Here is a 23,287-nt window from a genome sequence, read left to right on the forward strand (position 1 = left end):
GACATTTTGAACCTGTGTACCCGAGAAAGCTAGAGCTTCGAATGCCACAGAGATTCTCTTTAGTCTATTTATACTCGTAATATAGATTCATTATAGAAATCCAAAAGTTTAAGGCCGGTTTTGTTTATGTGAAATGAACTTAATTCATAAAATGGAATTAATAATATATACATTTTTAATTCATACAGGAATGGGTTCTGAGGATTCCATATCCTGGATCCTTGCATAAAAAACCTCCTCCACGGATGAATCCATTTTTTTCAGCTGCAGAGGAGGTATGCCTCTATCCCTCTCCAATAGCTGCAGCTTTCCAGTTTTGTACAGCACAGCATGATACTCATGCCGTACTAGGAAAAACAAAGTAAAATGAATTTGAAATTGAAACAGTACTGATCTACTTTTACACATCCTCCAGACTGTATTATTAAGTTTTAGAGTAACATAAGCACAAACAGTACTAATGAAGTTAAACGTACCCCAATGGCGCTCACTAGAAAATGAGATGCTAATTCACAGTCTGGCTTCAGTAGGTTTGTTTTTTTTTATCCAGTCCTCTAAAACTCAAATTAAGTGATACTTTCCATTGATTTTTAAAGAAAAAAAAAAAACCCGAAAGATTATACTGCCCTCTGTTTTGGATTTTTTTTTTCAGCAAGCTGTGTCATGCAAGCAGAGCCTGCACATGGACAGAATCATTGCTAGCTTGTTAAGGTCTTAAATAGGGCTTATCTGAATGGTCATCACACTCCTTCTACCCATCATACAAGGATGTCTATCAGATCATATCAGGTTCAATTCTACAGCCTGTCATCCTTTCAGGATAATTTCCTAGTCACTGTTCCTGATAATGCATTCTTTTTTTCCTAAAAGAAATAAAACAATAGCAAACAGAAGATGTTCATTATTTAACTGAAATATTTTTAGAAGCTTCATTTCTAATAAAACATACAGCTGTACATGAACACCAGTTTTTCCTCTCATAAAATAAGCATAATTAACTTCCTCAGCTTTGAGATCTAAATTATAAAGCCAATAGTCACAGTGGCTTCACTACATACTGCAGTATTTTTTTTACTAATATGACTGTGCCTAAAAAGAGTTACAGCTACTGTATTTGTGAAAATATAAACCATTTCTCTATGTATTAGGAAAATACCCGTAAGTGTTATCATATCTGTTGGTACAAAGATGTATATACAATACTGAAAGCAAACAGAGCTGCTTTATCATTATTTATAAAAGAACTCTGCAGCCTAAACATGTGGATTTTGGTTTCAGACATCCATTTTCTTCTGATCAGGAAGACTGCAGGTGTTGCGATATTAATAGAGTTGACATAAATAGAAAGTAACTGACTAAATTAAAGACATGATTCATACCAGAGACAAATCTCCCCAGACTGCACTTGTACAGGATTTTTTAAGCACTTTTGATGTTAAAACACATTGTGCTTTAAGACACGGCTTTCTCTTTACGAAAACATTACGGATTTAAGAAGGGAGAGAAACCATTTGGATACGCTTTCCAGATTAGTAGTGTGACATAACAAAAAAAGTGACCTCTCTGTGGTCTTTCCCGGTTAACTGCATGGTTGCCATTGTGCTGTAATTTTAGCTGATTACACATTAGTTCATTTAGCTTTGTTTCCTCTTCCCCACTGTGCCATACTATTAAACTAATGCAAGGGGCCTGGTATCCCTCTGTGCACAGAGCTGGTATTGTCATAGTGTAATAAGGATACATCCAGTCAAACAGCATGGTGTAGCTGGTCTTTGTGTTTAGTGCAAAGGCAATCCCTCGAAGATCTCTTGCCAGCCCGATCAACATACGCTGTCAGTGGGAAAGAGACACAGTAATTGATTTTCACGTTAGCACAGAGCAGATGGAGTAATAATCAGCCAATAATGACCACATATCTGATTTTGATTCATTAGTTTAAATGTCTTGCTCAAAGTCTTTCTTTTTTTTAATAAAAAACACTAAGACTCTTTCAACAAACAAGATTTCCACAACTTGGATAGAGACAACACTAGCAAAATGCTTAGAAAAAGCTTTTGATTATTCAATATTCTATGCTAATGAATAATGCAAATTAAAACAATGCATGAATACAGTGCATTAAGTTTAAAAGTACTTCCTGTATTAAATATATTTAAAGTAGCAATATCAATAAAATGTTAATTTAAGGCTGTAATATTTAAAAATGAGTTCTAAGACTGATTGGTAGTCATAATGAGCTACATTTAAGGTTATACTGACATTCGCATTGTGCTGTTATTTTAACTTTTTTTGTTAGGTCATTTTCCAAGATAGGCTTCTTCCAAAAGTGGCAGTATTTTGTTTACAGAAGATCAAGTGAATCTCTATCCACATTAATATTATTTCTGAGATATTTTTTTCCCTTTAATGAATAGTGGCTTCAGAACCTTTCCAGCTCAAAGGCAGATGAATCTACACATAGATAATCAGCCCCTACTAAAAGGCTTTTTCACGATAATGAATTGAAATAATAAAAAGCGCTAGTGAATGAGAAGTATTTTCAGAATATAAACTGATTTCCAAATGTAGTTGAACAAATATTCTTTTTTGACTATGAACGAGTACTAATAAATTCTATCCATGTGTGGCAGGTGGGGTTTGTAAGGATTTTTTTTTCCCATTATGAAAGCTCACAGTGCTGCAAAGCCTGGTTAAAAAAAACATGGAAACGTGGCAACAAAACAGTCGGGAGTTCTCTTTTTATAAAGAGAGTTTTCAGAGCTGCACACCATGATAATACTGTAATATCAATCACATTGAGAAATGCAAAAGGTAAGATTCATGTATTAATTGTAATTGATCACACAAAGAGCAAATCATAGCTGATGCCTTGTTAAATTGCTAACTGTAATCTTACACAAGGGCTAATTTATACTTTTCCTATACAGGCACATTAGTACAATCGACTTGGATGGCATGCACGTAGATTTATCTGAGGACAAATTGAGTTCTCTCTGAAACAGCGGTGAGGTTGCTAGGAGTATTTTAATATTTGCACTTCCTTTCAGTTGTGCATCGTAATGGCCTGAACTTTCAAGATGCTCAGAGGTCTCAACTCTCATTAACTTTAATGGGACTCTGAAATCACTGGAGAGGAAGTGTTCAATACTGAGAAGATACGACATAAAATCGTAACTTTATCCTTATATTTATCTGCATTTTCATACTTTGTGCGTTGTTTTGCCCATACAGAAAATAACTACTTAGCAGACATAGCAAACAAAACACAAAGAATGAAAAGAACAAGGTAGCAATGCTTTATACTTCTTTCCAAAGGCTACAAAGATGCAACGATGCACAGGGAAGTGGTAATCTTCCAAAATGATTTTGGTTCTTTTGACCATATTAGGCACAGTACAATAAAATAAAATAAAATGATATGAGCAATAGTGCACAAAGAAAAGGCTGATGGGAGGAAGAAGGAGAGCTGCAGTCCCTGGAAACAGATGAACTTGCCTTTGCTTGAAGATGAACTCACCGTCTTACTATGGTCTCTAGAACATGGTCTACACGACCAGCCAAAGGCAAATCCCACAACATGCTTACTATGCCTTTCAGGTTAGATATTGTTATTAAGAAACTGATTAATTATGTTATTCTTAATAAATTGCCACAATCTACAAAGCAGCACAATATTTCACACTCTTGTCCCTTACAATTCCAGAGAACTCAGTGGTTTAGATGCTCTGAATTGGAACTCAACTTTATAAAATAAGGGCCACCAACAGTTACTGGTGTCCGAGCAGCACACACAGTGCTACAGAATCACGAGATAAATCCTGCTCCATTTAAGTCTCTGGTAACAAAGATCTTGAAGCAACAATCACTCTGGATTCCGTGTACGTTTAAGTCACGTTAGCGAATACCCAACAAATCACCGCCTACAAAAACGAGGCCAGGACCTCACCAAACCGATCAAATTCCCCAGACATTTAAGCTTTTCAGGTGCACTGGTCTGCTATGATTTTTCAAATAGGATCCACGTGCACAAAACTTATTAGTGGCAAACAAACAATATTACACTGATATGTGTACTCTTAGGTTGTCATCCCGGGGGACTGAATGTGCCTTGCAAACTTAACAGAGGAGCGTGAAGAACACACGAAGAGACCGTGTCATCCCACCCAAGCCCAACCACTACTGGGCCAAAGTGACAGTCGGTAGCAACACCACTAACTGAAAAATGATTAAGATGAGAAGAGAACTACAGTAAATACAAAGACACGTGGCGAGAACATCTCATCAGTGGTACACAGGCTTACACATTGATTTTCTTACTAACGAAACAATTCTGATCAAATTTCAGTTTGAAAATATTCCTCCTCGAGCATTAAATCAGACCAGTTTTCAGAGACTGCAGCCCTTCGGCTCCAAGTCCTGGCTGAGCCTTTCCAGCAGGTTTTTCAAAGCAAAGAAGCTAACACGTAAACGTTTTCAGAAGAACCGCTCTGACTTGCCAGCGTGTGCCCACTGCCTGACTGGCAATGGAGCAGGGACGAGAGTGCTCACACCACCCATCCCCAAAACAGGGTTTGTAATGGGAAGTCTGACAGACCCTTAACCATAGTGGCACTACTGGGTGCAGCTATAATATTACCCTCATAATTCTACTATATAATAACAACAAAGGAAAAAAAAGGTGAAGGGTCATTGCGCTTTGTCTTTAGAATTAAGATGGCTGTCTTCATCCTTACAGCATACTCTTAATTCTGGAGACACGTCTTAATAACCTCTAAATAGTTCCAACAAAAGAGCCGTGTCAGAGGAATGAGCAGGCCCCAAGGTGTTTCAACTGGAGTGTTTTCATCTGCCTTTATTGCTCTATCCCTCTCCAGAATTAAGGCAATAACCTGTGATAAATTATTCAGGAACTGCTACAGGGATCAAAGCAAAATCATTCTGTTAAAGTGCTGTTTGCAACATTTGGCACTTAGTGTGAAAACTTTTAATGTGTGCAAGCTGAAAATCAAGGATTTTAAATAATTTAGCAGCATGGAGTTTCTACAAACCAGCTAAAGATAGCATGTTGCTATTAAACTGCTTTTTCCTCAGATACTTCTTTTCACCCCTTTCTATCAAACCTGATGATGTCACAACTCAAAACAAAGTACGCCTGAGATCCTGGCGGCCCAGGCAATGCATTATCTCACCAGATTGGCAAGAGAAACCCCAACCTTCTTAGGGGAAAATTACCCTCTGTTTTAATATTGGACATCTTTCGTATTAATTCAAAAATGTGAAGAAGGAACTAGCAAAGAAAAGAAGTGGTGCACAATTACTTAAGCCGCCTTCAATTATGTTTGAGCTCACCGGAAAAGAAACCTAAACATATGTTTTGCATGCAGATTGAACGATTACAAATGTATTTTAAAAAGAAAGAGCTCCCTTGCTGTGACTGTTTTTCAATGGTGCAGTTCAGAAATATTAAACAAAAACCCTAGCCAGTTAGAAAGTCCTAGTAAAAACCACAAATTAAATGAATTTGGCAGTCCTGGACCATTTTCATAGTGATATTTTAACAGTGTCATCTCCCTGTGGAGTGGAATACTAAGCATTTTATTGAAGAACTGAACTGTTTTTGTTTCCAGTACTTGGGAAATGAAGTACCTGAAAGCATTTTTGCATGTATTATTTATTCATCATGATAGAAAAATAGCCTTAACCTAATAAATTACGTTTAAGAGAATTTAGAGCAAAAGTTTTGTTTATGATAAAGCAACAGATTTAGTCCTTTATCAGTAGCTTAAAGCACCAAGTTTTCTTTATACAAATTAGACAGATGGTGCTTACAGTAGAATTTACTAAAGGTCTGTCACAACAAATGCAGCCAAGCTGCATATTTAATCACTGCAGAACCTTGTCTACCTGCAGCTGCCAACTGCTAATCCAATTTCCCTGATAAATGTGGCAAGAGACACGATCAGCAATAAAGAGCATCTAACTCCATTTTCCTGCAGGGCGTCTTTTGATGAACATTTAGGACGGAAGCACGGAGTGCACTGTGTGGCCCTAGCTTGTGGCAGCTGCATGCATTTTGAAGACACAGTTCTCAGGTTACTCACTTAATTCTGCCACTATCATTATGTTGCTATTGATCTCAGTAGCTCTTGTCTACACAGCATTACTCTAGATGAAGCTGAATCAGGCAGTTATCATGCATCAAACTTGCTCAAAAGCCTGGAGATTTCCCCTTAATTACTTGTGATTTTATTTGCAAATACCGTTAAAGTGTAATCAAGCAGTCACTTTCCAGGGTCGTTAAGAACTTGCTAGTTTAGGAATATATCACTGGCACTCCATTAAAATTTCTCTGCTGAGATGGTTTCTAACAATCCAGGCAGGACAACAGCAGAATTATTTTAATAAACAGAATTCTCACATGAGGCAAACGCTGCTTCCTGCAGAAAGGACAACGCTTTCCAGTGATCTCTTTGTTCCCATTTTTTGATTGAGTAATTTCAAAATATAAAAGATGAACCCCAAGTAGTTTAACTGCCTGTACCTCCCAAACAAAAACCTAGTAAAACTAAATTTGGAAATTAGGAAACTAGAGTAAGTACGTGTTGAAATAATATGAAGTGTTATCTAAAAAAAACAAGAGCTCAGTGATTACTGTGAACTGTGCATCTTCTGGGAACATCAGGTACGTGCTGCAGATAAATTACTGGATAAATATTTCTAGCGTATCTGTTCATCTTCTTAAGAAAGGAAGTGGATCAAAGTGACTGTGTCTATTTAATTTTCCATTATTTTGTAAACTATTTTAAAGTAGTGGATTAGTGTGAGGGTGTCTTCCAAATTACCCTGCGTGGCTGAAGCAAGCCTCCAGCCTGCACCGCGAACTCCTTATTCCGTGGCAGTAGAAGGGGCTCTCTTTAATGCAACAGCGCTCTAATATATTATCATTCCTGATGATGCAGTTTGCATCTAGCAAGTCTTTTTCTTCCCTAAAATATACTGTTGTTTTGACACAAACAGCTTGCTGCACTTAAGGATTTTACTAATAAAACATAATGTTGTGTTAGATATTATGACTGTTGCCACAGCTGAACTGACTTGTCAAATCAATCCTAATATGGCTCCCACAGGCACATAAAAACCTTATTTAGCTATCAGTTATCCTAATCACTTTGTTCAGTTTAAGGGTGCAATACTTCAAGACCAGTTCCTATTTATACATATATGCCCAGCCATTTAATAAAGTCTTGATTTATATAATAAATTCTTGTTTGAAAAAAAAAATACTTTAAAGCAGCAGTGTTTTATCAAGTGTGTTACAATATGTCTCCTTATACTCCCAAATAGATATGTTAATAAACACAATAGGATGCTAGTGTATAAAAGGGAAATATGAAACAGATAAACTATCAATGAATTAATATTTTCCCTTTGATTACAAATGGAACTCAAACGAGGTCACTTGATCAATAAAGCACTGAAAATCCCACAGTCTTTATCAAATATTTGAACACTATTGCTTTCATGACAGTCATTCATGGCCTTTGTATCTCCATTGCCTACATTCTTCATTATCCACATATGCATACAAGCATTAATATACGTATCAATATACAGGTATATACATTTCAACAGAGAAAGACAGAACTGAGATGACAATCTGATGCCCTGCTGTACGTTTTTTCCATCAGTAACTTATTCCCCTGTAATTGAAATCAACCTACCTTTGCCTCCTCTTGTTTTAAACTACTGTTGAACATCCGAGTCACACTCTCAAATGAAACTGTGAGGGGCAGCATGAAATTCTCAAACTCATCCTCATCTTCACCTACATGAAAAGAAACAAAAACCAGAAAAGCATCCCATCATATTCACACCACTGTTTCAGGAGGGTCAGTCCCTCAAGCTTTCATAATAAAAAATCTCACTGACACCATTGGAACTCTCATAAGAACTACAAGAAGAGAAATCTGAGATTTGACACACACGTTTTTAAATGAGATATAAATAGAAGACAAATAGCTGATTGCAAACAACTTGTAACTGAGACTGGCATGTCTGCATTTCACAACTCCCCTTCTGTATTTGTTTTCTCTGTTCATCCAACACCATTTGCTCAGCACTGTAGAAGAACATTCACATAAGATATCAAGACTCAACAGTTAGAAAATGTTAAGAATTAAGGCTACAACAGTAAATCAGACTCTTTCGTGTGTACATTTCATGTAAACCATGACCTTTTATGATGGAATGCTATTTTTTTACCTGAGGAAGCATTTCTTTTCTGAAAGAGTGGTCAGGCACTGGAATGGCCTGCCTAAGGAGGTGGTTGAGGCACCATCCCTAGCGCTGTTCAATAAGCGTTTAGATGAGGTGCTAAAGGACTTAATTTAGTAGTTGGGTAGAGATAGTGATAGGAGGATGGTTGGACTAGATGATCTTATAGGTCCTTTCCAACCTTATGAACTTATGAACTTATGAACTTTTTCTACCTTCTGCCTACTCAGTATACAGGATGAAGCTGGCATGGAAATAAACCAGGTCTATGCTGCAGTTACTTGTATAACGTTATCACCTCATTTGTTTCAGAGGTGTGAACTTGGGAGTAAATGAAGGAAAAAATTGCAGGAAGGGAAAAAAAAGATTGTCTTGGTTAGACAGATGGAAGACTGGTCTGTTTCGTTGCCTTGTCACAGTGCTGAACGTGTCATTATAAGCAACACCATATTTTTTATAAATGGCAATTTGCATAGGAATTAGTACTCATACTACTTCTGTTTAGCTCCTCAACATAGGTAGTCTTCCTCCCACACACACTTATCCTCTCTAAATCAATTAAGAGTAGAAACTTAATTTAAGCTCTTTAAAGAGCACTTTGCTGTAGGACTCCTTTCCCTTCTCTTTTAATTGGCAAATCCAATCTAGGAAAGGATACAGGGGAAACACTTGTACCCTCTGCCTTGAGCATCTATAAATGGTCAGTGCCAAAGACAGCACCTGGCCTAGACTGCTCCTTGAGCCAACACCAGGATGTTTTTCATCCTCTGACTCCCACAATACCATTAATTCTGGACTGTTATTTCCGGGTCATCTGATGGATAAAACAGACACACTCTAAGTCATAACTGAAGTTAAGTGGAGTCTCCCATGGATCATATTAGTTGAAAAAAAAAAAAGACTAAACTTTAAAGTTTCATTTCTGCCCTTTATATACCTGCCTGTGAAATGAGTCTAAGTCCAACCTCCTATCTCATACGGATACTGGAATGACCAAATCATTCACCCCAGAAGAGAAAATATTAGGAAGAAAACTTTAGCCTTCCCAACAGCAAGCAATATGTGCACTAACACACAAATCCAGATAACAACACAGAAAAACCAAAATACTCAGTAGTTCCTCATTAAGTCAGGATGACATATCATCTGAACTGGAAGAGGCAGAAACCTCTGAGAGAGTAATTGTGAACCTGCAACTAAAGCTATCTCATAACAGTATATGTATTTACAATGGAGAAGAAATGGAAGTTCCATAGGTGATCTCAGTCATAGCATCTTTCCAGTTCTGAATACTTACTTGGCTTTGTGACCTGAACTGCCTCCTTTTCATGCAGAGCTGTCTGGATTTCTTTTTTAAAGCAAAAGAAACACTTTCAATAACCTACTGCTGTTGCATTCGTTGACAGCAGTTGGAGAATCAGAACCTTCAAATCCCAAACTATGCTCAAGAACTTCCTTAAACGTGCAAAGTAACTGAAGACATCTCTAACTTCCATCCTGCATGTGCAGAACAAAGGAAGCTGAGACACTGTGTCAGATTTCAAAGCCATTGCTGGCAGCAATAGGCTTTGGTGGACTTTGGGAAATGGGACTCTAATCCCATCCAGCTTTGCCTGCCTCCTCTGCCATCTACTCTCCATTCTTTTCTGCTGACCGGATTCAGCCTTTTCATCTGCCTTTTCTGAACCCTTTTGTCCCCTCCCTCTTATTCACAGTAGTCCCGTAGCATTCATCCAGCTTTTTCTGTCTCAGGTCCTCAAGTCAGCTCCAATACAGCATTCGTTTCTCTTCTCCTAATTAACAAGCATGAACCTCATCTTACCCTCCTAAAAGCTCAACTGTTATTACTGTTCATGCTATTTCCCATCTCTTCATGTAATGTAGACCTCCTGTTAATTACACACCAAATTATTATCTAAAGATGTCTTTCACATTCTCGTATAAGCAACATTCACATCCTGTGATCGCTGCAGTACTAATTAGGAAAGAAAGAACCTATGCTTAACAAATTTGCTATGGCTCATTTGCTATAACTCAAAGTACACATACACATCCTCAATGTCCTAAAGAAAAAAGATGCCTCACTTGCTCATTACAGTAGGTTTGCATGTGGCTTAAGGCAATGTTGTTTAAACCTGCTTTACTTTGAGAGGTTTGGCACTGAGCATGACTACATAAACCTGTAAGTACGGGGTGTGACAAATCACACAGAATAGCTCCTGAAGGTATATTCTACAGTTTAGATCTACTACTTTGAGCAGTGCAGAACAGGAAAAAAGAAGTGATAAAAATGTATTAATCCTTATAAAAAACTTTTAAATGTACCTTTTACTGGTGTTTTTTGTATTAGTTTTGGTCACTCTATAATTCACAGATGAATACTTGGTTTACTTGAGAAATCTTGGACCAAGAGCCAGTCAGGAAAAATAGTGCAATTCTAAATGCCCCTCCCCAAAATTATTAAAAGGACAATCTGGGACAGAAAGATTCCAAAATCCAATTAAATTTATACAAGATTAAAATTATTCAACAGAATCCAAAGTACATTTTAAAACAAATACTAATTAATGTACTACCGTTTTTCCTACTCCAGTCCTATTTTGCCAATCGTTCCAGGAGCACACAGTTTAAAAGGTAAATATTCTGAATGTACTGTACTTGATTAATTTCCAAAAATACGTCTACAACAAACTTTCTCAGAACAACTCATCAGTGAACATTCATCCCAGTTTTATTCCTTTGTAAAATATTTAGATATGTCATATAATAAGATTTGGTGTAAATTCTTATAACTTGAAAAAGATAGAGAAAACAGCTGGTCCAATGTTTTTTGGTCTAAAAATGCTACTAGGCACAGTTTGTTAATACCCCCTGATTCACATAATGCTACCATTTAACTCTTGTGCAAACACACAGAAAGCACAATACACTGTGCTTTGCATTTATTTATTTTTCTTAACTTGGATCCTAAAATGCAAACTTAGACTTGTTTGTTTCCCCAGATTTGCTTTTCTACCACTTCAATTCCACATTAACTTCAGGAGGAACAAAAAGGACAAGAGCCCAGAGACTGATGCATGTCTTTTTCAGATGCTCCATTTCAGATCTTGTAGAGATGTAAATCCAGGAGAATCAGATTGGCCTTTATTAGCTCATAGCCAGCTATAGGTCACATGCCTCCATTTCATTTCTCTGATGTATGTTTACACCACCTGTAACGTGGTGTTATTTTTAATGATTACAATCATGCTCTCACCTACAGGAAACATTACTGAACCTGTATGTGTAACCTATGAAAATGTACCTAACTACTGCTTACATTAACATGCCATTTAGCCAGGTGAAGACATGTCCAGGTCACAGATACCAATCTTTAACAAAAAGCTGATGCACGTAGTTTGGTCTTGCCTCCAACTCCACTATTTCCATCAGTGTCTACCAGCAGACAGTATAGGCACCCATTAGCATCAAAGGGAATATCAACTACTATTGACTTACAACTTTGTCTCAATTTCTTCCGCACATGCTGCCCAGTTAAGTCCTTGTGTGAGGATTAGAAATCAGAACATGAAAGACTTGCTGTTATTCTTTGAAAGCTCTCACCAGCAGCCCCATCTTAGAACATCTACAGATCTCTGCCCTCAAGAAACCATTCTGTAAGGTGGATCCCCAGCTGATACAGTGCCACAACTCTGGTCTGCTCTGGGCCTCTGACCAGAACTGAGGTGACCTGAGTCATGATGCATTTGTTATTTACTGTCAGCTTCTCTAACATATGGTTTGTTGCACTAATAATTTTGACAATCTCAATCTCCCTAGCCTAGACAAGAGAGAGATAGGAATGCAGATGAAGCTCCACATTTTATTCTGGTGGCAAAAGGAAGTGGCAGGATTTGAAGTGACCAAATCCTTTCTTACATTTAGTTATTAACGCATGCACTGAGTTTTACACACCTGAACTCTCTAATTTCCAAAGGACAACTCAAGATATAACCCCAAGCGCTGAAGGTTGAACTCCAGAACTCTGATTAATGCCATTATTAAACTCATGGTCTTTGTATATTAAGAACTTGCATGAATAAATGAAATAAACAAAACTTATACTTGAAACTGTGAAGTCCTGTCACAATCAGTATATCACCTTGCAACTCAAAGCAATTTCAGTCACTTATTTTGTAAACGTCTCCTATTAGGAAATGCTCCTGTGCAAAAAGAAAAAAAACACCCAACTTGTCTTGATTATTTCTCCAACAGAAGGCAATGCACACGCTGCCTCTGCTCAATGCCATAAATCTCTAAAGTTGATAGGCAGTAATTTAAATGCAAACAACTATTTATTGTGCAATTAAACTGCCGTTTAATTGATTAAATTATCTTAAAAATTCATAGCATTACAGACACATAACAAGACACCAAGGTGCAGCAGGAACAGCTGAGGAGGATCTTACCTAAATCTACCATGAGGAGACGAGTGAGAGCGGTGTAGAATGTTGTCCGGCACCTAAGGTCACTGAGGCTGTAATTATCACTGATGCCCAAGAAAGGGAAATGCTTACTCTGTTGAAACGTAAGAGTATGAAAAGTTAAGCATTCTACAACAATTACCACAAACTTAACATTTTCTAATGTTGTAAGAAAACTTACTGTGTGATTCTGAAGCATGAATTTCACAGCGTCTATTTTCACGAGTCTTTTTAGGAGACTGTAAGTAGCAGGTGTTAAGGAAATACCAGCCTTGTAACATTGCCACCACAGAATCAGGTTGTACAAACTTAAAGGACTTTTTAGTGAGAAAAAAGTCCCAACTGAAACAACAACAAATGTAAATTAAGAAGAGTTTGAATTTCATCTGGAAATGTGTCATGGAGATATTCTTCAGAATACTGAAGACCATAATCTATTATTAATTAAAGCAATCACTTTCCATGGCATATATCCTAGTCACAAACGAGACGAATGAAATGACTTTTATATAATTTGTATATAATTAAGCAGAGTTTCTGATAAGAAATGGTCATTTTTTTCCTCAGATAGCCCCACGTTCTCAGCAGGGTGAAGCAGTTTTGCAGCGGTTGTGCTGCATACGGGCACTTGGCAATGGACTGGCAGCAGCCCTAAGCAGCACTGACAGCACGGCCTCCGAACCACAGAGGCAATCTCATGGGCCTGTCTCTTCTGCTTCAGTTACAAGAGATAAACAAGTATCTCATACATACTAAGCTACGTTAAACACTAAAACAAAGAATTTTCAGATGTATAAGAACTGAATATCAGTTTCTTAGGAGAATACAATATCTCAAAAGCTGAACACTGCTCAGCATTAACTGCCTTCTCCCATTCCACACACTGGCTAAACCCAAGCCAATGATGGTGCAGACACCAGGAAAGCATCGTGGCTAGAAGGCCGCACAGTGTTTGTCTCAGCATGGCACCAGTAAAGCACTCCAGATCTGGAAAAGAGTGGTCTGGTCCTGGCCTCGGCACATCTGCACTTGCTTGTTTGAGAAATGGCTCCAAGGGGGATGCACAAAAGTATCCTCTTTTGCATTAAAACAGATGTTGAACTTGCAAAAATGAAGTTGCAGAAGCCCTTAATGGATGGGGGTCAAGACCTGTTTCACAGCTTGAATTCTTTCCCAGCAGTATGAATACAAACATCTTTAAACAACACGATGACACACTAATTTCCTAGCTCAAATAATTCAAACACTGGAACTTGGGGGAAGGAGATAACATGGGCAATACTGCACTGCAGGTACAGCTTTTGTGCTTCAGACAGAGCTGCCTTCAGGGACATCTGCAAACAGGCACAGAATGGTCAAAGTGATGGCCGACATCTTCTAACTCCTGCTTCTCCTTTATTTGAAATAAAATTACTGGGTAACTTTCAGCAAGTCACTTAAATTCCAGTGTTTCAGTTCCGTGTTGATATATCCAAGTGCACTAAGGCACTTTTTCCAAAATATCATTAAAAAATTCAAGAAGCAGAAATATGCATCAAAAACACACCACAGAAGAACTCGTGGGTTTGTATGCTTCACATGCACTATAAAAACAGAAGTCATTTATTGAATATTATTTATCCTTGGCACAGAATGAGTTCTTTAGGGAATAAATCAGTACACAACTGCATAACTTTACAGGAGAGAGTACAGTCATGTATGCACAAACATCCATAACTCTTATTATTGCTTATTTTTCCTCTCCAAGTGCTTCACTCTGCCACTCTTGCATATAATTGGTTGTAGTGTTGGGTTACTTTTATAGGAATAAACAATTTCCCTTTTCATTTTAAATGGATTAAATTATTTTTAAGTGGATAAAAGTGTACCAATAGGTTTCACAGCTGCTATTAGAAAATCCCCTAATCTAGTTTTAAGATGATTCCTTGTCAATCTACAGCAGTTTCATGTTTTCATATTGCAAAGCTACAGTTTGTACTTTATTTTTTCCTGTTAAGAGTCTTCCATAGCACTGGCTATGAAGATACTAACAAAGACATGGACGAGGAATTTAGAGTCCCTCAAAAATATTTTAACTCATGCCCCTGTGCAAAGTAAAAATGAAACCGGAAGTATTTTGAAACCGAAATGTACAGGGGAAAAGTTAATTATTAGAAAGAACTAAATGTGCATGAGGGAGCACTATGGCTTCCGAGACATAAAGGAACGACTAACATTCCATTATGTAAATTAATTCAAAGATATTTCAGCACTGATCAGCTAGGAGGGACATAATGATTTATAATTCAAATAACTGAGCTTTGAAATCCAATTGGGCTAATATATTTCAAAATATGCAAACCTGTAATAATTGTGAAAGTAATGTAAAGCATGATACCACCTCCAATCATTTGTTGCCCTTGTTGTTAATAATACCTTATGTTTTTACTCCGTTGTTAAATTTTTCTATTATACAGCAGTTACCAGATTTTTTTTTGCTTTTAATCCCAGATAATCGTTAAAAAAACCCCAAAAGATTGTTAAAAGCATTAAAAAAACCAAACACAAAACAACCCCAAATAACCCTATTTCAAAGGCTGTCAAGAAGCTGATTACAGGACAAGTATTGAAATTAAATAAATTATTATTTTAACCTTTCAGGCTAGCCACAGTTTAATCTATATCAAATACCGAAAATTGATCCACTGGATCCAGCATCTTAACAATCTACTGCTTCTTTCACAGCAATAGATACCTAACGCTGCTTAAAAAAGCTAATATCATGTGAAAAGGCCAAAGTTTGCAATGCCAGGAAGTAGTTATAAACTACTTCATATGTTTGAAATAAAAAGTACTTCAGTATTATTATTAAAAAAAAAACTATTGGTAGAGTTTTTTATAGGAAAAAAATACATATCTTTAAAAGCCAAAATGACCAGTGAAATTGGGTTGTACATCATTTTCTGGGAAAAAAGAAAAACAGCGTCGACAGGTGTAATTTATCATTTTTCTGATTTAATACCAAAGAAATATATTAAAATAATAAAAAGAATCCTGAAATCCTCAAAATTTGTAGTGATAAATAGCCCTCCCTGTCTTTATTGCATTATGCCTACTAACAGAAATATTGCATGGTGGATTTTGCCAGACAAGGACGATTATTTTCCAATAAAAAGTTGCATATTAAATTCCAGCACAAAAGTGGGTGTCTAATACTTTTGAAATCTTTTATGGTTTGCCAGGGAACACAATTTTAAACTTAACTAATACAACATCACGGTGAAGGGAACCGGCATTAAAGCTTCTTTGTACAACCCCACCCAGCTAAGCAGAACAGCCCCTGTTCTCGGAATTCTTTCCCATTGAAAAATAATTGTATCTCTTTTTGGTATTTACATTTTTGGTTAATTTCTATTTTCCTTGTCTTTAAACATTTCCAATGAGGATTAAGATGCATACTTATGGAGGCAGTGCTGCTTTACGTCTTGACTGTGCACGGGGGACTTAGTATCTGAAAATGGTCTTGCAACAGTTAGGAAGTTTCTGCCAAGAAAAATACAATTTCATCACAATTTTATTCTGCAGGAAAGCTCGGGTTATTAAATATCTACTTTTTTCATCCTTTCCAGGTCCTGACATTATTATGTCTATTTCATGAGCAGAAACTCATTTACTGCAAATATAATTTGAGTAATTTGAAAACTAAAACTATCCCAATGTTTCAGCCTTGGAAAAAGTACCATTTTCATCAGTACTTTATACTGACCCCCCATTTCTGAGAGTTAGCATGTGAATAAAAGCCTCTCAAAGCCTCTATAACCCAGTGTGATACGTTAAATGTTTATTGGCTTTAACAGAAATACGAGGCTGATTATTTCAGCAAGTATACATAGAGGAATAAATCAGCAGACACTGTAAGTTAGGTGCATCAGGTTAAGTTCTCTGGTTACTTCTTTGTTTTGAACCCCACTGAAGCAATAAGCGTACCCTATACAAGAGGAAAGAGCTCATTAGTCTATTCATAAATCTTATTAATTAAATAAATGTCTCCTCTTCTGTTTTTGTGACTTTTTTTTAGCAATGTTTCGCTTTCAAGTCCTTTCCAATTCTCATTCTGTGATGCCACGAGAACATAAACACATGCATACCAAAAAATCCTAAGTTGGCTGTTTAATGGTATGTCAAAGAGACACAGAAAAGTAAACATTGCATGATTTTTCACTAAGCAAAATTAACTTATGAAATGTCATCTTTCTACCGACAGAAATATATTAAAATTCTTCTTATATGATTAGAGCTCTATAGAGAAATGAAATTATTTTGGTTGTCATATTCTACTTGCCTTCCCTTTTGCTTGTCTACCAATCTCCCCTAGAAAATTACCAAAAAGCTGTTTTCATTTTAAAATAGGAAAAGATTTCCCAATGGAATGTTTTTATGAGCTCTGATCATTTATTACCTGCTGTATACCTTTAAATATTTTGTCACAGCAAAAATAATCATCTTTTGTTTTTAATCTTGCTCACTTCACTGAAAATTCAAAGAATAATAATTCTTCTCCAACTTACGATTCACATGTGAATACTAGAACAGGCCAGAAAAGATTTGCAATAGCTAGCTAACTGTAGCTAATAGCTAATAGATAGTTAACAGTAATGACCTGGGGAAAACTTCCACAAACACACAAAAACCCAGACCAGAAAAAAAAGTTATGATTTTTCCAGTAAAACAATGACACTGTTATAGGAACTCTGAATCAGGCACATATGAGTGCTGTGCCTCTTATCTTAGTTTATACAGCCTCAATTAGAACCAGCCCTGTTCCCAAGTGCTTACAGAATCAACCCTGTTCTCAATACAGTTGCACTCATCAATGGTATTAACTTCCCAATTAGGAACGGGATAGATGGCCATAAGCAACTAGTTGTATTTCTCTCTTGTTGATAAGAAGTGAAAAAGAAGCATGCCTTTAAAAAACCAGACACTACGTAGAGGAAAAGATGAACCAAAGCAAATAAACATTAATATCCTAGTTTGTTTTAAAATGTGGAATATGAAAGAACAACAAGAAATCTAATTGATTTTTACCTTATTATATACAAATAATGTCATATACCATAAAAAGGATATCCAACAGAAAGGTCATTTAGAAACTGAAGAGTTCTTGAAATCACAGGCTCACATCTTCCCCGGTATTTAAGATTCGTAACACTAGAACAAACAGAAAAAAAAAAAGTGATTTTATAACACGATTTCCTCCTTCTGAGAATTGCCATGCAAAAGCTCAGACCAGCACAGCATTATATTATGAACATATTCCTGTGATATGTCTTATGATTCTCCATTTACGAGGCAGAAAATGCTATAAAATCATGCCAAGTGTGGTTTTTTTTCCTGAACAAGGTATTCTGCTATTTTTATAATACCCATACTTAAAATATCCCTATTAAAAAATAAATCCATCAATATGCCTCTGTCATGTTTTGCAATGAAAAAACCTAAGTGCAGCTTACCCCTACCTGTATTTATCTCACTTTTCAACACAAAATGCAGACACTTGACTTCTGCAGCATTCCTCCGCCTAATTCACCTTGAGATAAAAACAAATTGCACTAATTTTCTTTCAGCACATGAGAAATGGAGCACGGGAAAAATCTAGAGAGCCAGATGCACTGAGCTACCAGTGCACCCAACTGCAGGGAAACTCTGCCTTACGGTTCTTGTACTAATCCCTGTTTTCCTTTTCTAACACTCAAGATATACAGCGGATGCTGCATTTCTCTTAATTGAATCCCTCTGAGACACTGGCCCACGAAGTGAAAGAATGGCATTTTTTGTTAGGTGAGGAGTGGTTAGTGCAGCAAGCAAAGAGCTGCTGATGTCACAGTCCAGTGTCTGCAAGTTACTAATAGGAATGTCATGTGGGCCCCTGCCAGTGATCTTTCTGATACTGTACTTCTTTCTGAATACTTTCTGAAGTACAGTACTTCCTGGCTCACAGGCAATCACACCTATTCCTGATAGAGGAAACAAATTCCTAGGGTGTATCTCAGCTGCTAGGTGATAAAAGGTAAGTTCACATTCGTATCCCTCAGTTTCCTTCTCGGTAGAATATGCATAATGACTGTGACTTGAACCTAGGAGATCTATTGATGAAAGCTGATGACGAAAGAGGTATAATCAGCACCAACCATTTTGGTGGTGAGGCAGCAGCCGGATGTAAAACTGTGGGAATGGAGAACCTGATAAGAGATGTTAAGTGCTTTAAAATCAGCATTGATTTTTGCCATCTTTGACGTATTTACAGGCTAAATCTCTTTTTCAGGGAGTTATAAACTCAAGAAGGCAGTTTAAGACATCTGTTTAGTGTTATTTGCTCAGTAAAAAGGGAAATAACAATGCAATTACCAAAGCAATATTCCTCAATTAATATTTACAAACAAACATTGATTTAGTTAATAAAACCTCTACAAAGAGCTACAAAGGTTCAGGCTACCTTGAAGAAAGAGCCCATTCTAGCAAGTTCATAATTCACTGCTTATCCCTACTACAGTTCTGGGGATGTTTATAGTTGCACTAAATCCTTAACAAGTACATACCATGCAATGCAATAAAAATGAATTTGGACTATCCAGATTTGACATCAATCCCAAAATAATAAAAAGGCTATTTTGCACAAGATCAAAATCTTAGTCATTCAGTAGCCAAACAAGACATTTAAAGAAAACCAAGAAGTTGCAGGGACAGCTTGAAGAGAAAATTAAAACTGCATAAAGAAATCTCTTCAATGTTTCAGGGCACTATTTAAAAAAAAAAACTTCTCATGGTTGCACAGTCACTGTTACACTTGGATGCTGAAGGATGGAGTAATGACATAAAAAGCTAAAGAAGCACTTGTGAGTGAACAGCAGCTGAAAAATTTTAATCACAGTCTTAGTACTTCACATTTCTGCTCTTACCATATCAATATTGGGCAATATGGCAAGCATATAAAATTTAATAGTTAAGAAACAGCTATGAAACACTGTAAGTATCCGAGAAAACTTGAAAGGATCCATAGAGGAATTTCTAAGAACAAAAAGCTGTATACCAGCATGTAAGGAAGAGACGCCAAGGAACGATGGAGGAGAAACATTTCCAGCTTCAAAGTGAACTGACAGTGAGACAGCACTATCCAAGTGCCAGGGTCCTCGCCTCTTTTCCTCTCAAGGGGTTTATTCAATTAAAATCTGAACTAAACAAAACTGAGTCAGAGCAACCAATCGTAAAATTTCAAACGAGTCTCAAAAAACAAGAGCTTCAGCCAAACTTACATCAATGCCAGATTCACAAAATGGCTGTGGACATGGGCCTTGAACACATCTTAAAGGCAACTACAAGAATTGGAAATAAAAAAATGGCAGAATATGAAATGGAAGAGTGACAGTGAGTCAAGCCATAAAACTATGAGAATTTAAAACACTTGAAGTGTAACATCATTAGGAAGCCAAAAGATTTTCAGCTATTTCCTTCTAGGTTGCCCTTCCTAGGAGGACGAGGACAGAAGCCTGGCTTCTATACGCCATACCAAAGGAGGTGAAGCCTCCCATCCATCACCCCTTCGAACCCTGCAGTTTGCTCTCACACTTCTCCTGTCACCACAACTGGATACCGATGCTGCTTCATCAGCACACCAATAACCTCTGTCCTCGTGACTTAAAAATATAATTTTAAGAGACTTCATATTTTTTACCTGTAATATAGAAAGGGAAAGCGAATAATGATAATATATTCTAATTTACACTTCTCTGGGAAAAGGGTTACCTGTTCACAGAAGAATCAAAATTCTTTGCATTTTTCCAGTCATTATGAATGGGGAAAGTAACAAGACGAACATAACCACTTCTGGCCCCTGAAGTGCAGTTTGTGGTTTTTTTTCCCAGCTTGTTTTAAAGCCCTTCATTTCCTGTCCAACCATCACTGCATTTGGAGATTTGGAGAAACACCTCTTCAGACACATGGTCTGTATCACACTCATGCTAAAAGCAAGTATGGTGTACACCAAAGGACAGTCCTTCATAAAAGATGCACTAGTGCCTAAGTCAGCTGTGGACTGGAAATGATGCTGGTGGATCACAGAAGTGGAATGTCCAGCTTAGAAAAAAGAACTGAAAAATACGCAAAGTAACTTAAAAATTTAAGATCTGGATGGAAAGTGGGAAAGCATGGAGTCCGCACAGAAAAGGAAGCACTGAAGAGTGATTATATACTGTACAAAGAAGGAAAATTTATTTGTTCATATGAACGGTGGGTACCTTCTGCATTTATCACTGTATGCCAAGGTGCTCAAATATCGCCTACAGACCTTTTGCAAGTGCCCAGAAAATTCAACCATCCTCTTTCCAGGAAGCCCTGAACCCTTCACTGCAGTGTAATGGTCAGCCATGTTACCACAACACATCTGAGGAACGCCAGGAGCACCGCAGCTACTGCGCAGGCATAGATCACTACACCTCGCACGCAGCAGATTTGACTGAGCTGCAAAAGATACACTGCCACCCGGACGGATGAGATAACCACAGCTGTAAATCAGCAAGTTTGGGGATTATTTATTTCTTAAAACAATTAGAACAGAGAGAGTGAAAACACAAGCTTATGCAAAGATGGCATGAATTGGAAAGCCTGAACCACGCACATTCAGGAGTAGTCTTTGTCTCAAGGATAATACAGTTATACTCTTGTTATAAAAGTCATAAAAAGAATCATACATTTGAAGCTAAACTTTCACAACTGCTTAAAGTGTCAGCTACCAAATTCCCATTAAAATGTAAGAAAAAATGGTTATCCAAATCCCCTTTTTAAAAAGACTGAAAATCTCTTCCTTACGTGACGATTACGTTTCAGAAATAACCAAAACAGCAATTTGTTGGGAAGAAAGCTCTGAACAGTATTTTAATTATTTCTTGTAGATTATAATCGTTTACAATAAATACTCTCTGTGTCTCAATGGCAGTGATTGGATATATTCTTTTCATTAGAGCTGGACAAAGGTGAATGTTAAAAAAAATGCACACTGTTGTGAATAACAGCACCGAGATGCTGTCTGCTGTGATTCATGCAGCACTCAGAAAAATATTTAGAGATTCAGATTTTTTATACCTAACTAGTATTTAAACACTAAACATGACAAGGAAAAACCTATTTATATGTATGTATATGTGCATCCACCACAGCAGTTACATTAAAGAAAGTAATACAATCCAACTGTAGTGTTGGGATGTACATTTTGAACAGATTTGGGTTTTGGTTATTTTATCATGACCAGCAGTACTAAACATCTGTGTGAACATTCTGTTAATCTATCTCATTTTAAATCACTTCCACATGTATTTGATGTAATCGAAAGGAGACGTAAGAGTCTAACAAGGAATTAATGAAGAAAAGGAAGGGTGCTTGCCACTGAAATCCAAGACACTTAGTACCAGGTGCACAGGAGAGACATAAGGAGAGGATGGAACTAAAAATACCACAGTCTAAATATTTCCTTTCCTCTTATCTACACAGGGAAGGATCAAGGCAGGTAAAGAGCTACTGCTCAAAAACATGTCACAGTGAATTGTGAAGGAAATGACTGCTGCCATTTCTGTATACAGCGCATCACTCCTTGCCTCACAGTACCAGTCTTGATTCACTTCCCAGCAGTCCAAGAGGCACAAGAAGATATGACATGCCTGTTTTGGGAGGAAGTGGGAGTAGCAAGACAGAGAAATCAATACAGACGAAGAACTACCTGTGGCTGTTAAAACAAGTACCCCCAGGCAACAGGTTAAGCAGGACACAGATTGGGACCTTAGGTCACAGCATTCTCCAGACCCTATTTGCCCTGTGTAGCCCTACTAGTGCCTTCAAAAGCCCTCTGCTCCCCCTTGCCCACCTTCACCTTCACCCAACTCCTCCCAGCTTAACTCTCCTTGAAACGACTCTACTGTTGCTACGAAACAGAGCTTTGCTGATCATGGCTGAGAAGGCTCAATACACCCTGCACATTAAAAAATACATACAAAACTATAAAAAAAATATTTTGAGGGTAGGTATTTTTCCAGTTGTCCTTTCCCCTGTCACATGCAACCTTTTAAGATGATTGTTAAAGCAAGCAAAGGCATTGAATGTTAAAAGGGCTACTCTGTGAAATTGCTAGTAAGACTATGATGAAAATAATCCATTAAAGAACATTCTGCCTATGTAAAACTCCACCTCTCCAGAAACATTCAGGAGAAACTCAGTAAGAGGTACATTCATTAACTTCCAGTGGTAAAGTGATATGGAGTCGTAGGGTCTGTTGTGACTGCAGTGCTTTAAACTATTGTCAGAAGGTCTAAAGGACAGCTATTACGCTGATAAATCTCAAAATATTCCTAAACCTTGAAAAATAGATGCAACCTTTAAACCATAAACTGAACAGTGCCTACTACAGGTGCTAGTTGCTACAAGAAACAGTATCTCAAATTGTTTTCTGTTAATGACTGAACTTACTTGATGAGTAAGTCATAAAACGCGAATGTTTTATTAAGAGCATATTTTAAGAGAAAGAA

The 23,287-nt window shown here is 37.2% G+C and overlaps 1 protein-coding gene across 1 annotated transcript in view; it reads right to left on the reverse strand.

The window, feature by feature from the left end:
• Positions 1-23,287, reverse strand: part of RANBP17 (RAN binding protein 17) — a 149,853-nt gene that overhangs the window by 43,471 nt on the left and 83,095 nt on the right. Inside the window, exons 16-20 of the mRNA XM_065734471.1 lie at positions 17,854-17,927; positions 12,919-12,989; positions 12,723-12,831; positions 7,722-7,825; positions 1,742-1,830 (exon numbers count right to left, since the gene is read on the reverse strand). Coding sequence (XP_065590543.1) covers positions 1,742-1,830; positions 7,722-7,825; positions 12,723-12,831; positions 12,919-12,989; positions 17,854-17,927 — 447 coding nt within the window. The remainder of the gene's footprint in view (positions 1-1,741; positions 1,831-7,721; positions 7,826-12,722; positions 12,832-12,918; positions 12,990-17,853; positions 17,928-23,287) is intronic.

Source organism: Cyrtonyx montezumae, unplaced genomic scaffold (assembly GCF_038088225.1).
Source record: "Cyrtonyx montezumae isolate F1298 unplaced genomic scaffold, pur_monq_1.0 scaffold_18, whole genome shotgun sequence".
In the NCBI taxonomy this organism is placed as follows: Eukaryota; Metazoa; Chordata; class Aves; order Galliformes; family Odontophoridae; genus Cyrtonyx; species Cyrtonyx montezumae.